This window comes from Microcebus murinus, chromosome 2 (genome assembly GCF_040939455.1).
Source record: "Microcebus murinus isolate Inina chromosome 2, M.murinus_Inina_mat1.0, whole genome shotgun sequence".
Lineage (NCBI taxonomy): Eukaryota > Metazoa > Chordata > Mammalia > Primates > Cheirogaleidae > Microcebus > Microcebus murinus.
Window position 1 is genome coordinate 29,917,419 of NC_134105.1, and position 18,506 is coordinate 29,935,924.

Consider the following 18,506-nt stretch of genomic DNA (forward strand, 5'->3'; position numbering starts at 1 on the left):
AACAGTTCTCAGTCTGTAGGAGGCAGATACTCACACAGGTACATTCCACAGTGGAGGTGAGCATAGAGGTGGGTGGGGTTAGGGGACATCAGGTCTAGGCTCCCACCTATCCCTGCCTCCTGCCAGGTTGGAGAGGGGCAGACACAGCATGGGGAGGAGTAAAAGCCCCGTGTGCCATTGTAGGAGACAGAACCATAACATAGTGCCAAGTGCCAGGTTGGGCATCGGGTGGAGAAGAGCAAGGTGGCCAGGAGGATAGGGCCTTCCTTGCACCATGCCAAGGAGCTTGGTTGGGCCTGAGCCTGAAAGTCAGTGGATTTCACACTTTTAAAAAAAGCACTGAAGCTTTTCGCTCAAATGAAACCTTATGCCAAATCTAGCATGTAAAACTCAGCTGCTCAAATCCACGGGGAGCTGCCCAGTGGAATAGAGGGAAGTTTTCCACTGGATGTCTTGTTTAAGTTTCGCAAATCCTGGCTGCCTATATCCATCCCTTAGTTCCCCTGCTTGGCAACTTTGATGGCCTCCTGCTTGGAGCCCCACGGCTCCCTGCTTGAGGAGTCAGTGCTGCCTGGCCAGCCCCTAACAGCCCCTGCTCCTCCTCGTCCACCCTGGGCTGACGGTCAATGTGTTGCACCCACTTACCTGGTGCAGCAGGTGGTCTGGCTGTGGCAGAAGGAAGCAGAGAGAACAAGTCGGAAGTCTGGGGGCTGGTCCAGGCGGGAGAGGATGAAGCTATCACTCATCAAATACCTTGTCTAAAAGACTCCGTCTCCCATGTGCTGGTGGGACGGAGACTGTTCAAGCTAGCTCGAGAAAAATTGGCATGTGGGGCTGGAGGACAGCTATGGTAAGGAAAGAGAAGAACTCTGTAGAGGCTTCGTGGCAGGAAGCCCATCTAGGATTCAGGGACTGGAGAGCAGGAGATGAGGTTCTGGGGTGTGCAGTCTCATTGCTGCTCCTCTCTGCCCTTCTGCCAACTTTTCTCTGTGGTTCTTAGTTCCATGCCTGAGAAAGACAATCTGATTGGTTCAGTCCAGCCTGTGGGTGGGCCCTTCTTGGGTCAGTCTCCAGCTCTGGATGAATCAGCGATGGCCATGGGAGCTGCATGGAGCCATCTGCAGGGCTGGCACGCAGTCTGGGCACTGCAAAAGGGCCAGCTAAGGGCTAAAGGGTGCTGCAATCCAGCCTGTGCCCAGGGGCAGGGCAGCCCAGAGAGAGGACGCCTGTTTCTAATGGGTCCATGTAGAGAGGTCAAGTTAGTGTAACTTGTCAGGCTAAAGGGAATGCCTTTTTCTAATAGGCCCTCCAAGACAGGGCATTTTTTTCCTAGTTTGTACTATGTGCTGGCGGCTGCTGTCCCTCTAGGGACAGCCTCAGAGAAACTAGAACTGAGCTGGGAGCCAACACTCCTTTACACCCCACTGCTGGAGAGTTATAAGGCTGAAGGGACTTTAGCCGTCACTGAGTAGTACCCCACGTTCGTGTTGTGGACAGGGAAACTGAGGCTCCGTCAAGGCCTCATCCCAAGCCCCGAGCCCCTGTGCGGGCCTCTGGCCCAGAGAAGCAGCAGCAGAGGCAGTAGCCCTGGTGTGGGGCCCTGGGTCACGTGCTCTTGCTCCCTTTGCCATATTTAGAATCGCTGGATCAGGGGAAACTTCTCCTCCCAGCCCCTGAGGATTCTTGGAAAGAGCCTTGCTCTGAGGCCTGGCTTACTGCTCCTCCCCTTTGTCCCCCTGCAAAAGAAAGTAAGTGCCTGCTCTCCCGAGAGAAGCCTGGGGCCCTCCAAGCCACACTGCACCCTTTGTCAGGAAGTGCCTGTCAAGGCTAGCTGAAGTCCCTTTTTTGGTATCAGCTCTGTGCGGGGGAGGTTTAAAGAACCCCCTTCTGCAGCAAGGTGGTGAGGGCCACAGCTTCTGCCCTCCAGGAACCTTGGCTGAATGGGGACAGATGCGCCTCAGGGTCTCCCAGCTGAGGGAAGACAGAGCCCTGCCTTTGAGGCCCTGGTCTGGGGAGCAAGACAGGGGTCACACACTCCCCAGGCTAGATACAGAAACCAGGGGGCCCACTGGTGGCCGGGAGGCCCCAGACACTGGCTCTGGCCTGGGTGGGGTGAGGGTCACTGGAGAGAGGGAGGGAAGGAAGGAGACCCAGAGAAGGATGGGGCAGAACCTGGATCTGCATTTACCTTGGCTTGGTCGGGGGTCCCCTGTTCCCACACAGGCAGCTTCCTCCCTGGATAATCACACCTTAAAAACAAACAACAAAAACTAAACAAAACCAACAAATGCATGTGTTGAGGACCTGTGAGTGTCCAGGTCTGTGCACTCCTCTTAGCTGTTGGGGATAATGGCCCCGTGCTCCCCTGGGACTCCTCTCTGGGGCCTGGTCAGCTCCCTCTGCCAGCATCCATGCTCCCCACCTCTTCAGGTGCCCCGGCCCCGTTGCCCACCTCTGTGAAGGCCCACCGTGAAGAAGGGGGGCCTTGCCTCTTCTTCACAGAGCCCCTGAGCCCTGCGAGGATGGGAGCTCTCTTGACCTCCTCCCCTCCCCCAGCCACCTCTCCCACCTGGTCCCCTGCCCGCTGCAGTGGAAGCTGGAGGGTCCTTTCTGCACAATAGCAGTCCTACCTGGCTCCGGCTCCGGCTCCGGCCTCCCAGCTTCCTTGGGGATTTCAGCCCACTGATCGCTCCTCTCTCTCCTGCATCTTCAACTTCTCCTTCTCTCCTTCCACTCTGGCTTTTTCATCTTAAAAAGAAAAAAAAAAAAAAGATTCCTGGTGGCCCTTACCCTCTCCAGCTACTGATCTCTGCCTCTCCTCTTCGCAGTGTCAAAACGGCCACGTCTACACTCACTGTCTCCACTTCCTCACCACCCATCTCCCTTTCTCACTTCATCGAGGCCTGCTTTGGTCCTCCCCACCCTCTGAGGCTGCCCTTGCCAAGGTGCCCAGTGACCAACATGTCACCAAATCCAGAGGACATTTTTCAGGCCTTATCTCACTTGACCTCTTGGCAGCACGATTGTCGACTCCCTCCTTGAAACACTTTCTGTGCTTGGCCTCGGACGCCTGTCTCTTCTGCTTTCCCTCCCATCTCGCCGGCTACCCTTCTCAGTCTCCTCCCTCTGTACCGCTGGGGCTCCCCGTGTCCCCACCCAGACTTTGCCACATGCTCTCTGGACTGTCTCTGCCGCTCCCATGACCTCAGTCACCACCTCTACCCCAAGGCCCCCAATCTGCCTGTCCAGCCTGGGTCTCTCGTCATACCCACTGAGTGTCTCAACATGTCCAAAAGGGAACTCGCCACCCCACACCTGCTCCACCACCAGAGTCTCCCCTCTCCCACGAGGTCACTCATGGCACCTTCATCCATCCAGTGCCCAAACCAGAAATAGAGGAGTCATTCTGTCTCACTGTCCCCATTTCCAACTATTCACCAAGTCCTGCTTCCTGCAGCGTTCTCCAGCTGTGCATGTCCCTCTATTCTCTGCTGCCACTGTCCTGGCCCGCGCCACCCTCCTCTCTCATCTGAATTACTGTGGCGCCTTCTGCTTGGTTTTCCCCATCAGTCTCAACTCCTCTAATCCACACTCCACACTGCCTGTCCTGAAACGCAACTCAGATTATGCCATTCCTTCTCTTAAAACCCTTCGATGAAGCCCCATTGCCTTTAGGATAACTAATGTTCAAAATGCCTGAGAGCGCCACCCAAGGCCGGGATCTGGCCGTCTCTGGATCCTCGACTCCCCACTTCGCTTTCGGCCCCCACCAGCCAGAGCTACTGACCGTCCTGGGCGCCTGCAGACTGCCACATCGCTGCTGCCTGCGCATCCTGCCTCCTCTGCCCGGGGCACCCCCCCTCCACTAGTCACCTCCTCCAAGAAGCCTCCACCGATCCCTCCACTTTGACTGTCCTGATGCCTTCTCACAGCTCTCCCCAATCCCCTGAGTACTCTGTCATCACCTCATCCATCGTGTCACCACTGAGTTGTGTTCTGTGTTGTTAGCTTCTTGAGACCTGGACTATTCATTTCTGGCTTTATGACAAACCTGGCTTAATGTAGACGATAACTAATGTTTCCAAAGTGAATGTGACCCAGAGAGGTTAGGTGACAACCTCTTTTCTGCTGTGAGATTCCCTGCCATCTTCCCCTCCATCATACCCCATCTCTCCAGACTCCCAGCCTCTGTCCTTACAGGGACATCCCCAGAGAATCTGGAGCTAAGCTGATGACCAACCCTCGCCCTTCCACCCCACTGCTGTAGCGTCACAAGGCTGACGGGACCTTAACCATTGTTTGGTTGTCCCTCACCCTCACATTGCAGACAGGGAAACTGAGGCCCAGAGAGTTAGTTTGGCTGGTGGTCCAGGTGGTCTTGGGTTCAGGTCCTGACCTTATGACTTTGGACAAGTACCTGTTTCCCTGAAAACAAGACCTACCCATAAAATAAGCCCTAGCAGGATTTCTAAGCATTTGCGCAATATAAGCCCTGCCCCGAAAATAAGACCTAGTGATGGGCGTGACTATGCAGTGCATCTGCACAACCCATGCATTTCATCGTGAGCAGTAAAGAAGACGAGCAGCCCTCCTCATCTGCCCCATCATGACAGCGACTATCCCAGAGGTGGCGGGAAAGGTGTGGGCAGCCCCACCAACAAGGTCGGCTCCCCCTGTCAGGTCCCGGCCATCCTGTGTGTGCTGCAAGCTGAGGCTTTGAGGGGAAATAACACATCCCCTGAAAATAAGCCCTAGGGTGTCTTCTTTAGGAAAAATAAATATAAGATCCTGTCTTATTCTCGGGGAAACATGGTACATTTCTTTCTGTTGTTCTTCTTTTAAATAATAGCTTGATCAAGATATAAACCATAAAATCCCTCCTTTTAAAGTGTACAATTCAGTGTTTTTGGTATGTTCACGGAGTTCTGCAGCCATCATAGTATGCCCCTCGGAGCCTCCGTTTCCTTATCCGGAAGCTTTGGGTGGTTATGGTTCTGCCCCACAGGGCTGTTGTGAGACGCGATTAAGAACATGCATGTGGAGAGCTTGGCACGGTGCCTGGCTGATAGGAAACCCTCGGCCAGCAGGAGCAGTTATGGTTATTATTTCTCATCACAGCACCAGACCCACCTCCCCAGCAGGGCTCCCCCACCCCCACCCGCCTGTGCAGCAAATATGCAAATGAGGAGAAGGCAATGCCTGTGGTTGTTTAAAAAGCGCTGAGTCGGCTGATAATTGACTCAGCCACAGCCACTCCCATCTGCTAAGCCGGCATTCTCAAAGTGTGGTCCCAGAACAGCGGCATTAGCATCACCAGGGAACTCTGTAGAAATGTGGATTCTCAGGCTCCACATCCTACTCCCTGAATCAAGAGTGGGGGCCCAGAAATCAGTATTTTTAACAAGCCACTAGGCAATTCTGATGCCCACTCTAGTTTGAGAGCCGTGAATCTAAGCAAACCATTCATTTTTTCACCCCTAATCTTGCTCCCTCCTGAATGAGGCAATAGTTGTGGAATGGGTGGGGGGATGTAGACAGGAAGCCAAGCAGCACCCACCTGACCCAGCTCTGCCTCCTGGGTGGGCAAAGGAGGACATGGGCCCCGCATTGCAGCAAGACACAGTCAGTGTGCTCCAGAAAGTGGCTGCCAGTCTGGCCTCTCTGCGGGGGAGTTTAAAGAGGGATCCAGGCCAGGCGGTTCTTATGTACCATCTATTCTTGCATATATGGGGAAGCCAAGGCTCCAGGGTGGGGGGCAGAAACAATCCTTAGACAGTCCTTATTTGTCATACGCATCAAGCCACACACTGGTTCTGGCAGACACAAGCAGACCCAGCTCAGGGGCTCCTTCACTCTGTCTTCTCCACCCCGGATCTCCAGATCTTCAGATCTAGCCCCAGCTCTGCCACCAATTCGCTGTGCGATCTTGAGCAAGTCTGTCCCTCCCTGGGCCCGTTTCCTCATCAGGACGATGGGGATAATTATTCAGGTGCCTGGAACACAGGATGCTCCCTGTCACACCAAGTACGTCCCTGCACATGTCCTGAGCATCGAGGGTAAAGAAACTCCCAGCCAGGGGATTAAGGCAGCGGGAGGTGAAGGTCAGGGGCTTCGTAAGCAGCATCCGCCCAAGGTTGCTGGCCAAGGTCAGAGGCACGTCTGTCTTCTTAGGAAAGACACTCGGGAGCATGACAAGTTAGGGATGGGGGAGCTTTGGGAGCCTCTTCAGTTGCTACAAACTGGGTCTTTAGTGACATACATGGTGTTTCGATGTTCATGTAATGTGAATCCTGCTATTCATTTACTCAGTCTTTCAACAGTGTTGTGAAATCCACCAATCATCACACACCTCACCCCTGCCAAATGGCAGAGGCCAGTGTAGCAAATGGGTGGGGCAGCATTCAAAGTGGGCTTTTCCTGTTTGCACTTTTAAGGAAATATGTCTTAAAATTTATATTTGCTTGTTATTGCCCAAGCAACCCATTTATATTCTTAAAAAAATTAGGAAATACAGATAAGTGGAAAGCAAAACTAAAGCCATGTCACTTCATTTTGCCACCAGAGATAAGCCTTGCTGGCTCTTGGTGGCTATATAAAAAACATGTGTATTTTAAACATTGGGGTCATACTGCCCTTAACATTTTGTAATCTGCTTCTTTCACTTAGCCTATTGTGAAGTGAAAACTTTATAGAATGTATAACTATTTTTTTTTTTTTTTTTTTGAGACAGAGTCTCGCTTTGTTGTCCAGGCTAGAGTGAGTGCCGTGGCGTCAGCCTAGCTCACAGCAACCTCAAACTCCTGGGCTCCAGTGATCCTTCTGCCTCAGCCTCCCGAGTAGCTGGGACTACAGGCATGCGCCACTATGCCCGGCTAATTTTTTATATATATATCAGTTGGCCAATTAATTTCTTTCTATTTATAGTAGAGACGGGGTCTCGCTCTTGCTCAGGCTGGTTTCGAACTCCTGACCTTGAGCAATCCGCCCGCCTCGGCCTCCCAAGAGCTAGGATTACAGGCGTGAGCCACAGCGCCCGGCCCAGAATGTATAACTATTGACAGGGTAAGAAAAGTGTTGAAAAAAAATTTTCTTGAGGCCAGGCGTGGTGGCTCACACCTGTAATCCTAGCACTCTGGGAGGCTGAGGTGAGAGGATCGTTTGAGCTCAGGAGTTCAAAACCAGCCTAAGCAAGAGTGAGACCCTGTCTCTACCAAAAATAGAAAAAATTAGCCAGGCATGGTGGTGCATGCCTGTAGTCCCAGCTACTCGGGAGGCTGAGGCAGAAGGATTGCTTGAGCCCAGGAGTTTGAGGTTGCTGTGAGCTAGGCTGACGCCACAGCACTCTAGCCAGGGCAACAAAGTGAGACTCTATCTCAAAAAAAAAAAAAATCTTGACACACCTAGGAAGCCCCAGCGTGACCCACTGCTCCCTGAGGTTCTGGGGTCAGCTGAGAAAGGGGACTGGGGGTGTCTGTCCAGGGCCATGCTGAGTGCCCATGAAGTCAGGCCCTTCCCTGGGGAGGGAGCTAGATGAGATGACCACAGGGAGGGACCTTCCAGTCCCAAACCCTGTTCAGGGCAGTCCCCATCCAGGTGGATGTGGCTGCTGCTTTTTCTGTGGCTAATTATTGAGCACACGGAGCTAGTGCTCTCCCCTCCTGCTCCCCATGCCTTGCCTCAGTGCTGACTCAGCTCTGGCTGGAACTGGTGAAGGGGGCCTGTTCTCACTCATTCATTCCAAACACTCTGCTGCCACCTGCCACCTGCCTTCTCCAACCAGGAGCATTCGCTGGGATGCAGCCCCCTATCCTGCCCTCTAAAAAGGCTGGGAGCCCCTGTCCTAGGAGGCATAAGTGGGTCAGGGTAGGGCCGTGTTCATTACATGCCGTCCTCCCATCAGCCCCCATTTTACAGATAAGGAGACTGGCTCAGAGAAGGCAGGTGACTTTCCCAGGGCCACACACACAAGCAGGACTGGGATTCAAACCCAGACCTCTCTGACCTTACGGCCACCCTGAAACACGAACACAAATAAAGCCACGTAGAAAGTGACTTGGGCCACATGCAGGGAGGGGGAAGTTCTGGAGAGGGGACAGTGGGGTGGGGGCGAGGAACCACTGGGGGGGGGGGCTCCTCACAGCAGGTAGCATCTGTGTTTGCGTAGGGGTGAGGGGTGAGCAAGTCTCGCAGGCTCAGAGGGTGAAGTATTCACTATTCACGGCAGCGGTGCAGAGGTGGGGAGATTCTGGGGACATTTGGGGAAGGCCGGTGGGTCAGTCCAGAAGGAATGTATTCCAGAGAACCCATTCCCTCTGGAGTCTCTTCCTGGCCACATGTGTGTTCAGCATGCCCCCATCCCAAAGAGGGGTGCTTCCTGGAGTCCGGCTCATTCCCCTTTGCTGCGTCTGCAGACTGTACCCTCTCATCCCGCCCCCCTCATCTACTCGCCTACTGCCAAGGCCCCGGCTTCTTTCCTATGCCCTTTGTCCTCTCCTGTGTACTGGGAAACTGGGAACCCTGGCTCTAATCTCAGCTCTGGTCTGGACATACCAGGAAACCTTAGGTGAATCCCTCTCCCTCTCTGGACCTCAGTTTCCCTCAAATGTACAATTGGGGATGATGGAAGTATTGGATAAGTTAGGATCTAAAGTTCCTCCCATTTCTAAACATCTGGTTCTGGGCCACTCTGTAGCTTCTCACTGTCCCCAGGGAAGTTCCTGGCCTCGATGGCCCAGCTCCACACTGCCTGGTTCTCCTCCCTATGCCCTCTCCCCCTGCATCCTTCCCTCCCTACCTGTCCTTCCTGATCCCCTGTCCTTTGGTAGCTGTCTCGTTATTTAATTCCTTAAGAGCCCATGAAGGCAGAGGCAGTTGTCCCCATTCTGCAGGTGAGGTCATGCTCCTGCCACTTTGGTGTGCATGGGGGAAGGGGGTCCCTCCTTCAACCACTGACCTCCCCTAAGCCTCTGGGACACTTCTCCCAAGACAACTTAAAACCGAGCTAGGGGCTGAGGCCACCACTTGTGGGTGGCTGAGCCTGGAGGAACCCCCAGCCTGTCCGTTGCCACTGCCAGCCCAGGCACACCTGCCACTCACGGTGGAATGACCAGTTCTCCGAGGTGCAGCCTGCATCAGGGAGCACTCCAGAGGGTTGTAAGGTGTCCGTGAACTCAGCAGCATGAGGTTTGGGGAGTGCTGCCTTTGGTGGCCAGCACAGAGCCGTAACTCTGGGGAACTCTGATTCTGATTTCCAAATAATTCTCCTCAAATAATGCTTCTTTCCTCCCCTGACTCAGCAGCCCCCTGCCAGAAGCTCCTTGGCTGTCCTATCCCTCCAGCAATCTAACCTTTTCCCTCATGCTGCAATTACAGATTTTTGCTGGTCTTCAGCTGCCTGGTGCTGTCTGTGCTGTCCACTATCCAGGAGCACCAGGAATTTGCCAACGAGTGTCTCCTCATCTTGGTGAGTGTCGGGAGCCCAGGTCCGAGGGGCCCGTGTAAGGTGGAGAGAGGCTTCTCATACCATGACTCAGAGAGCAGCTTGCTGTGCTGTGTTCCCTGGGCTGGTGGCCACCCCTCTCTGGGCATTGTTCCCACTCTATAGTATGTGTTGGGGGACTGCCTGCCTCTATGTGAGGGCTTATGATGGGCCCAGAATAGAAGAAGGGAGTAGGGCCCACCCCTTCTCAGGACAAAAACTGCTAATGCCACTTGTGGTGGGTTATAGTTTAGATTAGGTGATTGTTTTTGTTTTTGTATTTTTTTTCCTAAACAAAAAACATCCAAAAACCCAGCCAGGGTTAGGGAGTCTGAGATGTCTGGGAGAGGGAGGGCAGGTTGAGGAGCAGAAAAATCCAGACAGCTCATGGGGGTAGAAAGGGGAGGACAGACTTGGGCCTTGGTCTCCTTGGAGGGCCTGGAATGGGCCACCTGCCTTCTGTAAATCCTCCTCAAGTCCATCCAGGTGTAAGAACCTCCAGGAGAGGGGTCCGAGAAGGTTCTGGCCCTCCGCCCCAGGGACTCCTGGATGGGTTGGCACTGTGACCAGGGCCCTGGTTCTGGGAAGTGGGGACCAGAACTCAGGCCCCTGGTCCCACAGGAATTCGTGATGATTGTGGTGTTCGGCCTGGAGTACATCGTCCGAGTCTGGTCGGCTGGATGCTGCTGCCGCTACCGAGGATGGCAGGGCCGCCTGCGCTTTGCCAGGAAACCCTTCTGTGTCATCGGTAATAAGGCCTGCCCTGCAGGACCTGGCCCCTGACTCGTCACCCTAAGCAACAGGGTTGACATCTTGACCCCATTCCTGACCCTGACCCTGACCCTTGGCTACTGACACATTCAACAGACCTTTCCAATCCCCCGCGACCCACGGCCCCAGAAGTCCCCGACCCGGGTGGGCTGGCTCCCTGGCGCCGCCGGCTGTGACCTTGCCACCCCCGCCCCTGCAGACTTCATCGTGTTCGTGGCCTCAGTGGCCGTCATCGCTGCGGGCACACAGGGCAACATCTTCGCCACGTCTGCACTGCGCAGCATGCGCTTCCTGCAGATCCTGCGCATGGTGCGCATGGACCGCCGCGGCGGCACCTGGAAGCTGCTAGGCTCGGTGGTCTACGCGCACAGCAAGGTGAGGCCCGCGTGCCGTCTGGGGAGGAGCAGAGACGGCAGGGCCTGAGAGGAGCTGGGGTGGAGTGGTAGAGAGACTAGGGACAACGCAGCGGGTGAGGCCAGAGACTACCTCCGCGAGGGAAGGGCGTGACCAGGACAAGGGGGCGGGGCCTGAGGGGCGGGGCAAGGTGGGCCGGAGCTGGGCGGGGCGGAGCCTAGGGGGTCAGGACCAGACCAGGAGGCGGGGCCTGAGAGGGCTTGCCCGTTTCACCTGGAAGCTTCTGGGTTTGGACTGACTACTAGCACAGCACGGTGGGAGTGAGCTGGGGCGGGAGCGGGGGCTACTGTCGGGCCAGATCGAAATCTGAAAGGGGGCGTTGGGGGTAGGCAAGGTGGCCTGGGGTGGAGACTGAGCCTGCCACCTAGAGAGTCAAGGGCAGGCCCCGGGGTCCTGACGGTTTCGCGAAGGCGGGGCAGGGGTCCTTGAAGGGAGGAGCTGAGAAAGAAAAGCAGCAGATTCACAGCTGGGGCGCTCCAAGAGCTGCGGTGTTTTACCCCCTTCCATTCTGGGAGCTCCCACCTCTCCCGGGCTCAGCGCCCCTCACCTCCTCACTCCCTCTCCTCGCCCTGCAGGAGCTGATCACGGCCTGGTACATCGGGTTCCTGGTGCTCATCTTCGCCTCCTTCCTGGTCTACCTGGCGGAGAAGGACGCCAACAACGACTTCTCCTCCTACGCCGACTCGCTCTGGTGGGGGACGGTGCGTGAGGGTCTGTGCAGGGCTGCTCTTCTGCCTGGGGCTCTGCCTAGGAACTTCCGACTGGGGGTTGAGCAGGCCTGTCCCTGCCCTCTGGCTAGAGTAGGACTCCTGAGACCAGACCCTATGGGAGCCCCCCAACCTGTGTAGTGGACCTGCTTGTGCTCCCACCTAGCCCCCCACATCAAGCCCTTGTGACCTGTGCCCCTTTCTGCTGTCCAGCACTGGAGAGGGCTGCCCCTAACAGCCCCTGTGGCAGGTCCTTGTAACCAACTCCCATGGGTGACCACCGACCCTTTCCCTAATGATCAGGCTCACACCAGCCTGTGTCCCCAACAAGCTCTTGCAGGTGGCCCCCATGACCAGTCCTGCAGGTGACTTGTTTGTATCCCCAGATTACGTTGACAACCATCGGCTATGGTGACAAGACGCCGCACACATGGCTGGGCAGGGTCCTGGCTGCCGGCTTCGCCTTACTGGGCATCTCTTTCTTTGCCCTGCCCGCCGTGAGTTGCCCTCTGCTGGGTTGGTGGGGGAGGCTAGGAGCGGGACCTGCTCAGCCCCTGTCACAGATTTGCCTGAGTAGCCTGGGGCACCTTGGTGGGCACAGATGGGGATACCCTTGCAGCCTCTTGTTGCCTCCAACTACTACATTGCCCCAACCGTGCCCTATCCCCCAGGGCATCCTGGGCTCTGGCTTCGCCCTGAAGGTCCAGGAGCAGCACCGGCAGAAGCACTTTGAGAAGCGGAGGATGCCAGCAGCCAATCTCATCCAGGTACAACATGCCCAGGATGCCCTGTGAAGAGATGTGTGTCAACCCTGTATGCTGACCCATGTGTCCCAGACCAACTGTGACTCTACTTTGAAGCTCAGAGAGGGGGTGTGGCTTTTCTGGGTCACATGCCAAGCCATAGACAGAGCTGGGATGCTGAGATTGTCAGAAACGTTCCCCTGCACCACATGCCCAGTTTAGGGCTGACCACGGCTGTCCCACTGCCCAGCTCCAGGCCCCACTCTACAGGGCCTGGAGAGGGGTGGAGCCGGGACAAGAGGCCCCAGGCCCCTGGAGGAGAGCCAGTTCTGCCACTGGTCAGCTGTGCAGCTCTCAGTAAGCCTGCTCCATTCCCAGAACCTTCATTCATTCATTCATTTACTCATTCCATAAACACTCATACAAATGAAACGAACATGGTCCAGATTGGGTGTTTAGGAACCTCAACATTTAGTGGCTGGGTGGGCAAAGTTGAGCTGGCTAAGGAGACAAGAGGAGCAGCCAGAGGGGTGGCTGGAGAGCCAGGAGTCTCCATTTCCCTTAGTGTCATGGGGTGTTCTGACCAGTTGTGGCCTGAGGCCAGGGCTTTTGATTTTCTGTGATCCTGGGACTAGGCCTTGGCTTTTTTCTAGTCAGGGGTGTGTGCAAGAGAACTCCTTGCAGGAAATGGCTCAGGGATACCGGCATAGCCCACCCTGCCTGCTCCCCAACATGCCACCTTCTGGCCCCCAAACCCTAGCCTGACTCAACTCCTCCTTATCTCTCCTCCCCAGCGTGGAACCCTCTCCCCATCCCTGCTATCTCCAACCGCCAGCCTAGCCTTTTCTTCTTAGTGTCCCTTGGGGCACAATGGCCACTGTCCCCTGGGAGCTGGCCTTCCGAGGGCATTGTAGGGGCAGGCGCTGGCACTGGCCATGCCGAGAGACAGCTGGTATTGTGGTGCCCATAATTAATGAGACAGCTCTGGCAGCTGCTCCCTAGCCCATGCCAGGGGCCTAGGCAAGCAGGAAGTAAAAATATTCCTGTCTTCGGAGGACGCCTGGCTGGTGAGGTCAGTGGTGGCAGCCCCTTAAGGACAAGAGGCATCCAAAGAAGGGAGGTATCCAGGGCCCAGTTCTGCTTTGTCCCACCTGGCAGCTTCCATGCCTCCCTGCCCTCTCTGATGGCCACACTCACTGTCCGTCCATGGCTCTCTTTACCTGGAGATGGCCAGTCTTTCCTCTTGTCTGACTTCCATCCCTCCTGCCTCAGAGGAAGCCCTGCAGGTCCATGGATCTGAGGGATTAGTAGGTGATGCTCTTTCCTCCCTTCTTCAGTCCTTAGTATTCCTGTGGGCAGTGACAGCAGGGGAGAGATGGAGTGGGGTTATTAGTAATAATAATTCGCTCAGTCAGCATTCATTCCCCAGACATTCACAGACACGCGCCACACACTGTATTCGCATTGAGGATACAGCAGTGACCACGACACAGTTTACAGTGTAGGGGGAGACATTAATCTAATACACAGTGAATAGATATTTATCAAATGTGATAAGAAAACAGGAGTGCTTTACAGGAGAACTTGTTATTAACTGAGCTTGGCATTTAGTGTACATTTGTCCATTTAGTCCTCACAACTTCCTGTTAGGGAAGGAATATTAAATCCATTTTACAAGTGAAGAAACTGAGGTTTCTGAAGCTTTACTTAATTTGTCCACACTAGTGAGGGGCAGAGCTGGGATTGGAAACCCACATCTGCCTGACAACAAAACCCCAGCTCTTAACCCCTACATCTAAGCCCCTGGCGCTGATGTTGCTCTGCTATGTCACCTTGGGGAAGTCATTTCTCTCTAGGCCTTGATTTCTTGGCTGGCCCTGCTGGTGGCTATGGAATAGGAACTAGCCTCTGGCTCTGGGTGGCTCTCAGCAGGCCCAAGGACTGGGTTCTTTCAGGGGCAGAGGGCTGGTGTGGGGCCGAGAGGTATCACTGACACCCCATTTCCCCATGGCCCCATACCACCAGGCTGCGTGGCGCCTGTACTCCACCGATACGAGCCGGGCCTACCTGACGGCCACCTGGTACTACTATGACAGTATCCTCCCATCCTTCAGGTAGGTCCTGCTGGGGGATGGGAGTGGGTGGGGGACAGGCAGTAATGCCCTTTGAGGGCAGATGGCTGGGACTCAGCCCTGTAGGGCAGGGAGCGGGTGATGGCTCCCAAGGAGGCATTTTGGGCTGGCTCCGCAGACCCTATATAACTCAGAGCCTGGAGTGTCCTCTGTCCCACTCTGCTATGTCCAGGGAAGGGTGGACACTGGACACAGGTGGTGGGTGAAGCCCTGCCCCACGGCTGAGGCCCGGCTCCTGGAGTGCCTGGCCGTCCGCATGCTCACCTGTAGGTGATGCCACCCACGACAGCGGTGCAGCCAGCTCATCAACCCTCAGTCTTCATTCGGGGACAGTGTTCGCCCTGACTAACACTGGCCTGGCACAGTGCAGCTGGTTGGAGAAAGTGTGGAATGGGCAGGAACATGTGTTCCCCATTTAGGTGCATGGCCCCACCCCACACTCCACACGTGAATATGTGCTCACTTTTACTATGCCAGGCAGTGGCCTCAGGGCTCAGAAGTGGGTCTGCCCCACTGGCCCAGGCCGGGCTAAGACTGAATGGGGTGGCTCCACGCAAGGGATTATTAATAGCATCACCAGGGTGCGTGTGGCCAGGTGGCTGGCCAAACACTTGGGCAGGAATGAAAACCACGGAGCTCGGCTCAGTCCCATGGGCAGGCGGGCAGCAAGTGCGCGGCTGGGCCAGGATGCTGTGCTCAGCGCTTCTGTGGGTGTCTGTTTTGCCTCATTAGTTCTCCAAGAGCAGCTGTTGCATGATCCCACTTGACCCTGCACCTGGCTCCCCCCTCCCCACTCCCTCCTAGTCCCAGGGGCTTCCCCAGGGAGGAGCAGGAGGGAAGGGGGCTCTCAGCATCACATCAGCACGCCCCCATCTCTCCACCTGGCAGAGGCAAGCTCCCACCTCAGAGACGGGGGTGTGGCTGGATTAGAACCAGCCTCTTTCTCCAGGAGTAGCCCCAAGGGCTCCAGGCCAGGCATGGGGAGTGGGGCAGGGGCTGCTTTGTTAGAAATATGATGTGTGTGAGGGGTGGTGGGGGTGGGAGGGTGGTCTGGGTCCTCTGGTAAGAGTCACAGAGCCTAGTGTGGAGATGCTAGGCTCCATGTGGTCCACTGGGCCTCCTACTCCCTGGACCTCAGTTTCCTCATCTGTACAATGGGACAGCAGGCCCAGGGGAGAGGGGAGATACTCTCCTTGGCTTATGGCAGCAGGAAATGGTCTGGAGAGTTAGGAAGAAGCTGCAGGCCCAAGATCCACTCTCCAAGAACCCAGTGGCAGGAGTGACTGCCATAGCGGAAGGAAGCCAGGCTAGCCACCCTCTCAAATCTCCCTCCTCAGCCTCAGTCTCCCCTTAAAATCCAGAGGCAGATCTGGAGGGTAGGGTTTCAGGGCTGCCGCAGGCCACTGGCGGGCACAGCTCCACACCAGGCAGTCGGCTCGGTGAGCAGAGTGAGCTGGACTCGAGCTCCTCCCACTCGCTGCCTTGTGGGGGTGCCCTTGAGTTGTGCCCAGCCTTCACGACCACGCCTGGCATCCCGGAGGACTCCCAGGAACTAAATATAGAAAGGTGGGGAGGAAGGCCAGTCTCTCCCACTCCCCACCCTGTCCCCGCCTGGCCCGGGGCATCGAGGAGCACCTCCAGAGAGGCGGGCCTGGCAGGGTCTGAGCTCAGGGGCTCCGCGCCCACTGGGTGAGAGGGTGGCGCCAGGACAGGACCCTGCCTGCTGCTGATGGCGCCCTCTCCTGCAGAGAGCTGGCCCTCTTGTTTGAGCACGTGCAACGGGCCCGCAACGGGGGCCTACGGCCCCTGGAGGTGCGGCGGGCGCCGGTACCCGACGGAGCGCCCTCCCGTTACCCGCCCGTTGCCACCTGCCACCGGCCGGGCAGCGCCTCCTTCTGCCCTGGGGAAAGGTAGGGGCCCCCTGGGGCCGCCACCTCCTCTTGCTCTTCCTCCTCTTCTTCCATCCTCTGTCTCATCCTCTCTCAGACCTGCCTCCAGCCAATACATGGGTGTCTGGGCCTGTTTTGGGGACTCCTAGGCCTTGTTATGAGGCCTGGGTGGTTGTCATCAGAGGGCCAGACAGGTACAGACTGAGGGCCTCCCTGGAGAGGCCAGGCTGGACTCACCTTTTTGTCACCTGGGGCTCCAAGAGTCTGAGTGGGAGAGATGTCCACACCACCCGTCCCATCACCTCCTCTGTTCATACCATTGTCCTCTTTCTTTCTTTGTTTCCACGTCCCCTCACTCTTCCATCCCTGCACCCCCATCCCTCCTGGGAAGCTGGAGAGAGGAGGAGGCCGCTGGCCACAGGTGCTTACGGCTCAGGTAATCGTGGGCACCGCCCTGGGGTGTGAGGGCAGGGACCCCCTCCCCATCATGTTGCTCTGGGAGGGGCTGGACTGAACTCGCCTCTTGGAAATGAGATTCCGGCTGGAAAGAGAGCTCTGTGACTAAGACCGTGTAGGACCTGCGTAAACGTGACCAGCAACTAATGCTCTTGTCTCGCGTGACCCTTGTTCATTGCTGAGCCCATGGGGTCCTCCTGGGACTCTGTTTGCATCCTTACTAAGGTCACTTTGGTGCTCTCAACAGTGTCTTCCCCTTGACCTGTCTTTCCTGGAGCTTTTGCATCTTGAAAGAAGAACAAAGAGAAAACGTGCTTACCCCCGCAAACGTTCACAGATACAGGAGTTTCAGGCATATTTGGCTAAAGGAAACCGTCAAATTAGAGCATGGTCAAGTGGCTGCTCTTCTGGAGGTTTAGCTTTGAGGTCAAGGGTTCCATCCGCTTCATTTCTCCCCCATCCTTTACCCATCTCTTTGTGTCATCTTCACACGTCCTCCTGGAACCAGCCAGGGGGACATCCGGGTCTTGAGCCTCAGTGTGGTTCTGAGCCCCAGGCCGGGAGCAAGGGCTGGGAGATGAGAGGGAGGAGGTGCCGTGGAGCTTGCCTCTGCCACCTGATGCTGTGTGTCCCTGAGGAAGTCATCAAGTCACTCTGAACCTCTGTGTCCTGGCAGAAAATTAGTGACATTCAGGCTGATCAGGGGCTCTGGGTTCTCTGAGCTTCTGGACTGGAAAGGTCTGGGGAGGCGTTCTGGTGCAGAAGATGCAGGGAGCGGCAGCCTTCCCTGTTCTGGGCCAGGGCTGGACAGGAAATGGGTAGAGAGGGAGAGCCCCTCAGGTCTGAGACTGGGGGGATGGGACGCAGGACCAGCCAGGCCAGGCTGGGAACTCCCCGGTAGAGAAGTTCATGGTGAGGCCTGACCCCAATTCTCCGTCACTGCCCGAGGGCACCGTTGTTACCCGCATTCCTACCAAGCCACTGTTTATAGGCAGAAACTCAGAAGTTTCCCCATTCTAGCAACCCTGCCCAGGGGTTGACCTGAGCCAGGGACCTCTGTAGCTTCCTGTTCACTCTGGTCTCACCTTGCCTGAACAGGCAGGCACTGGAAACAGAGGTTAGCCAGGAGCCAACACCTGTACCGCCCTCCCCAACTTCTCTGGGTCTCCGAGTCCCCCAAGGCCCAGGAACAGATTACTGCTAGGGGCTTGGCCAGTACTAACTCCCAGCCTTGTGTCTGTCTGCCCTGGAGGGCTTGTGTGTCTAGGACTCATGGTGACGGTGATGGAGTGTCCCTTCTTTCCAGGGACTTAGGAGGCCAAGCTACCACTGCTAGATTCATCACCACACTCAGGCCAAATGGCCATATCCTTAACCATGGCTGTCTTGCCCCTATGGGGTAGGTACCCTACCCAGGATAGCCCCCCTCCCCAAACACACACATATACACTCCTGGTTGGTCATACCTCTGGTGGTGCTGAGGATGGACCCAGATCGAGCACGTTCACAGGAAGTGTAGCTAAAGTAGCAGGACTTCCTGGGGGCTAGCATTGCCAGGCAGTGACTCCCCTAATTAGGGTTTTGCGATGAGTTTCTGAAAGCATGGTCTCCTGACCTCCTGCATCAGCATCCCATGGGGTGTTTGTTCAAATTGCAGATACCTGGACCTCTCCCCAAGCCCTCAGGATCAGAATCGCTGGAGAGAGGCACAGGCTTCTGCATATTCAACACGCTCCCTAGGAGATCCGTATGCAAAGTGTGAGAACCTCTTCTTCCTGGGGATGGGGCTGGAGGACGATTTAGGTGGGGATTCTTCTCTCCCACCAGCCACAGGAGGCCGGCCCCATCCTGGCAGTTCCCCACACCCTGCCCATCGCCCCTTTCCCACTAACCTCTGTTCGTGTCTTGTTCTCAAC

General features: G+C 56.1%; 1 protein-coding gene across 1 annotated transcript in view; it reads left to right on the forward strand.

The window, feature by feature from the left end:
• Window positions 1–18,506, forward strand: part of KCNQ4 (potassium voltage-gated channel subfamily Q member 4) — a 51,766-nt gene that overhangs the window by 19,756 nt on the left and 13,504 nt on the right. The window contains exons 2-9 of the mRNA XM_012735816.2: window positions 9,373–9,463; window positions 10,100–10,226; window positions 10,449–10,624; window positions 11,239–11,364; window positions 11,757–11,867; window positions 12,042–12,137; window positions 14,139–14,227; window positions 15,994–16,155. Coding sequence (XP_012591270.1) covers window positions 9,373–9,463; window positions 10,100–10,226; window positions 10,449–10,624; window positions 11,239–11,364; window positions 11,757–11,867; window positions 12,042–12,137; window positions 14,139–14,227; window positions 15,994–16,155 — 978 coding nt within the window. The remainder of the gene's footprint in view (window positions 1–9,372; window positions 9,464–10,099; window positions 10,227–10,448; window positions 10,625–11,238; window positions 11,365–11,756; window positions 11,868–12,041; window positions 12,138–14,138; window positions 14,228–15,993; window positions 16,156–18,506) is intronic.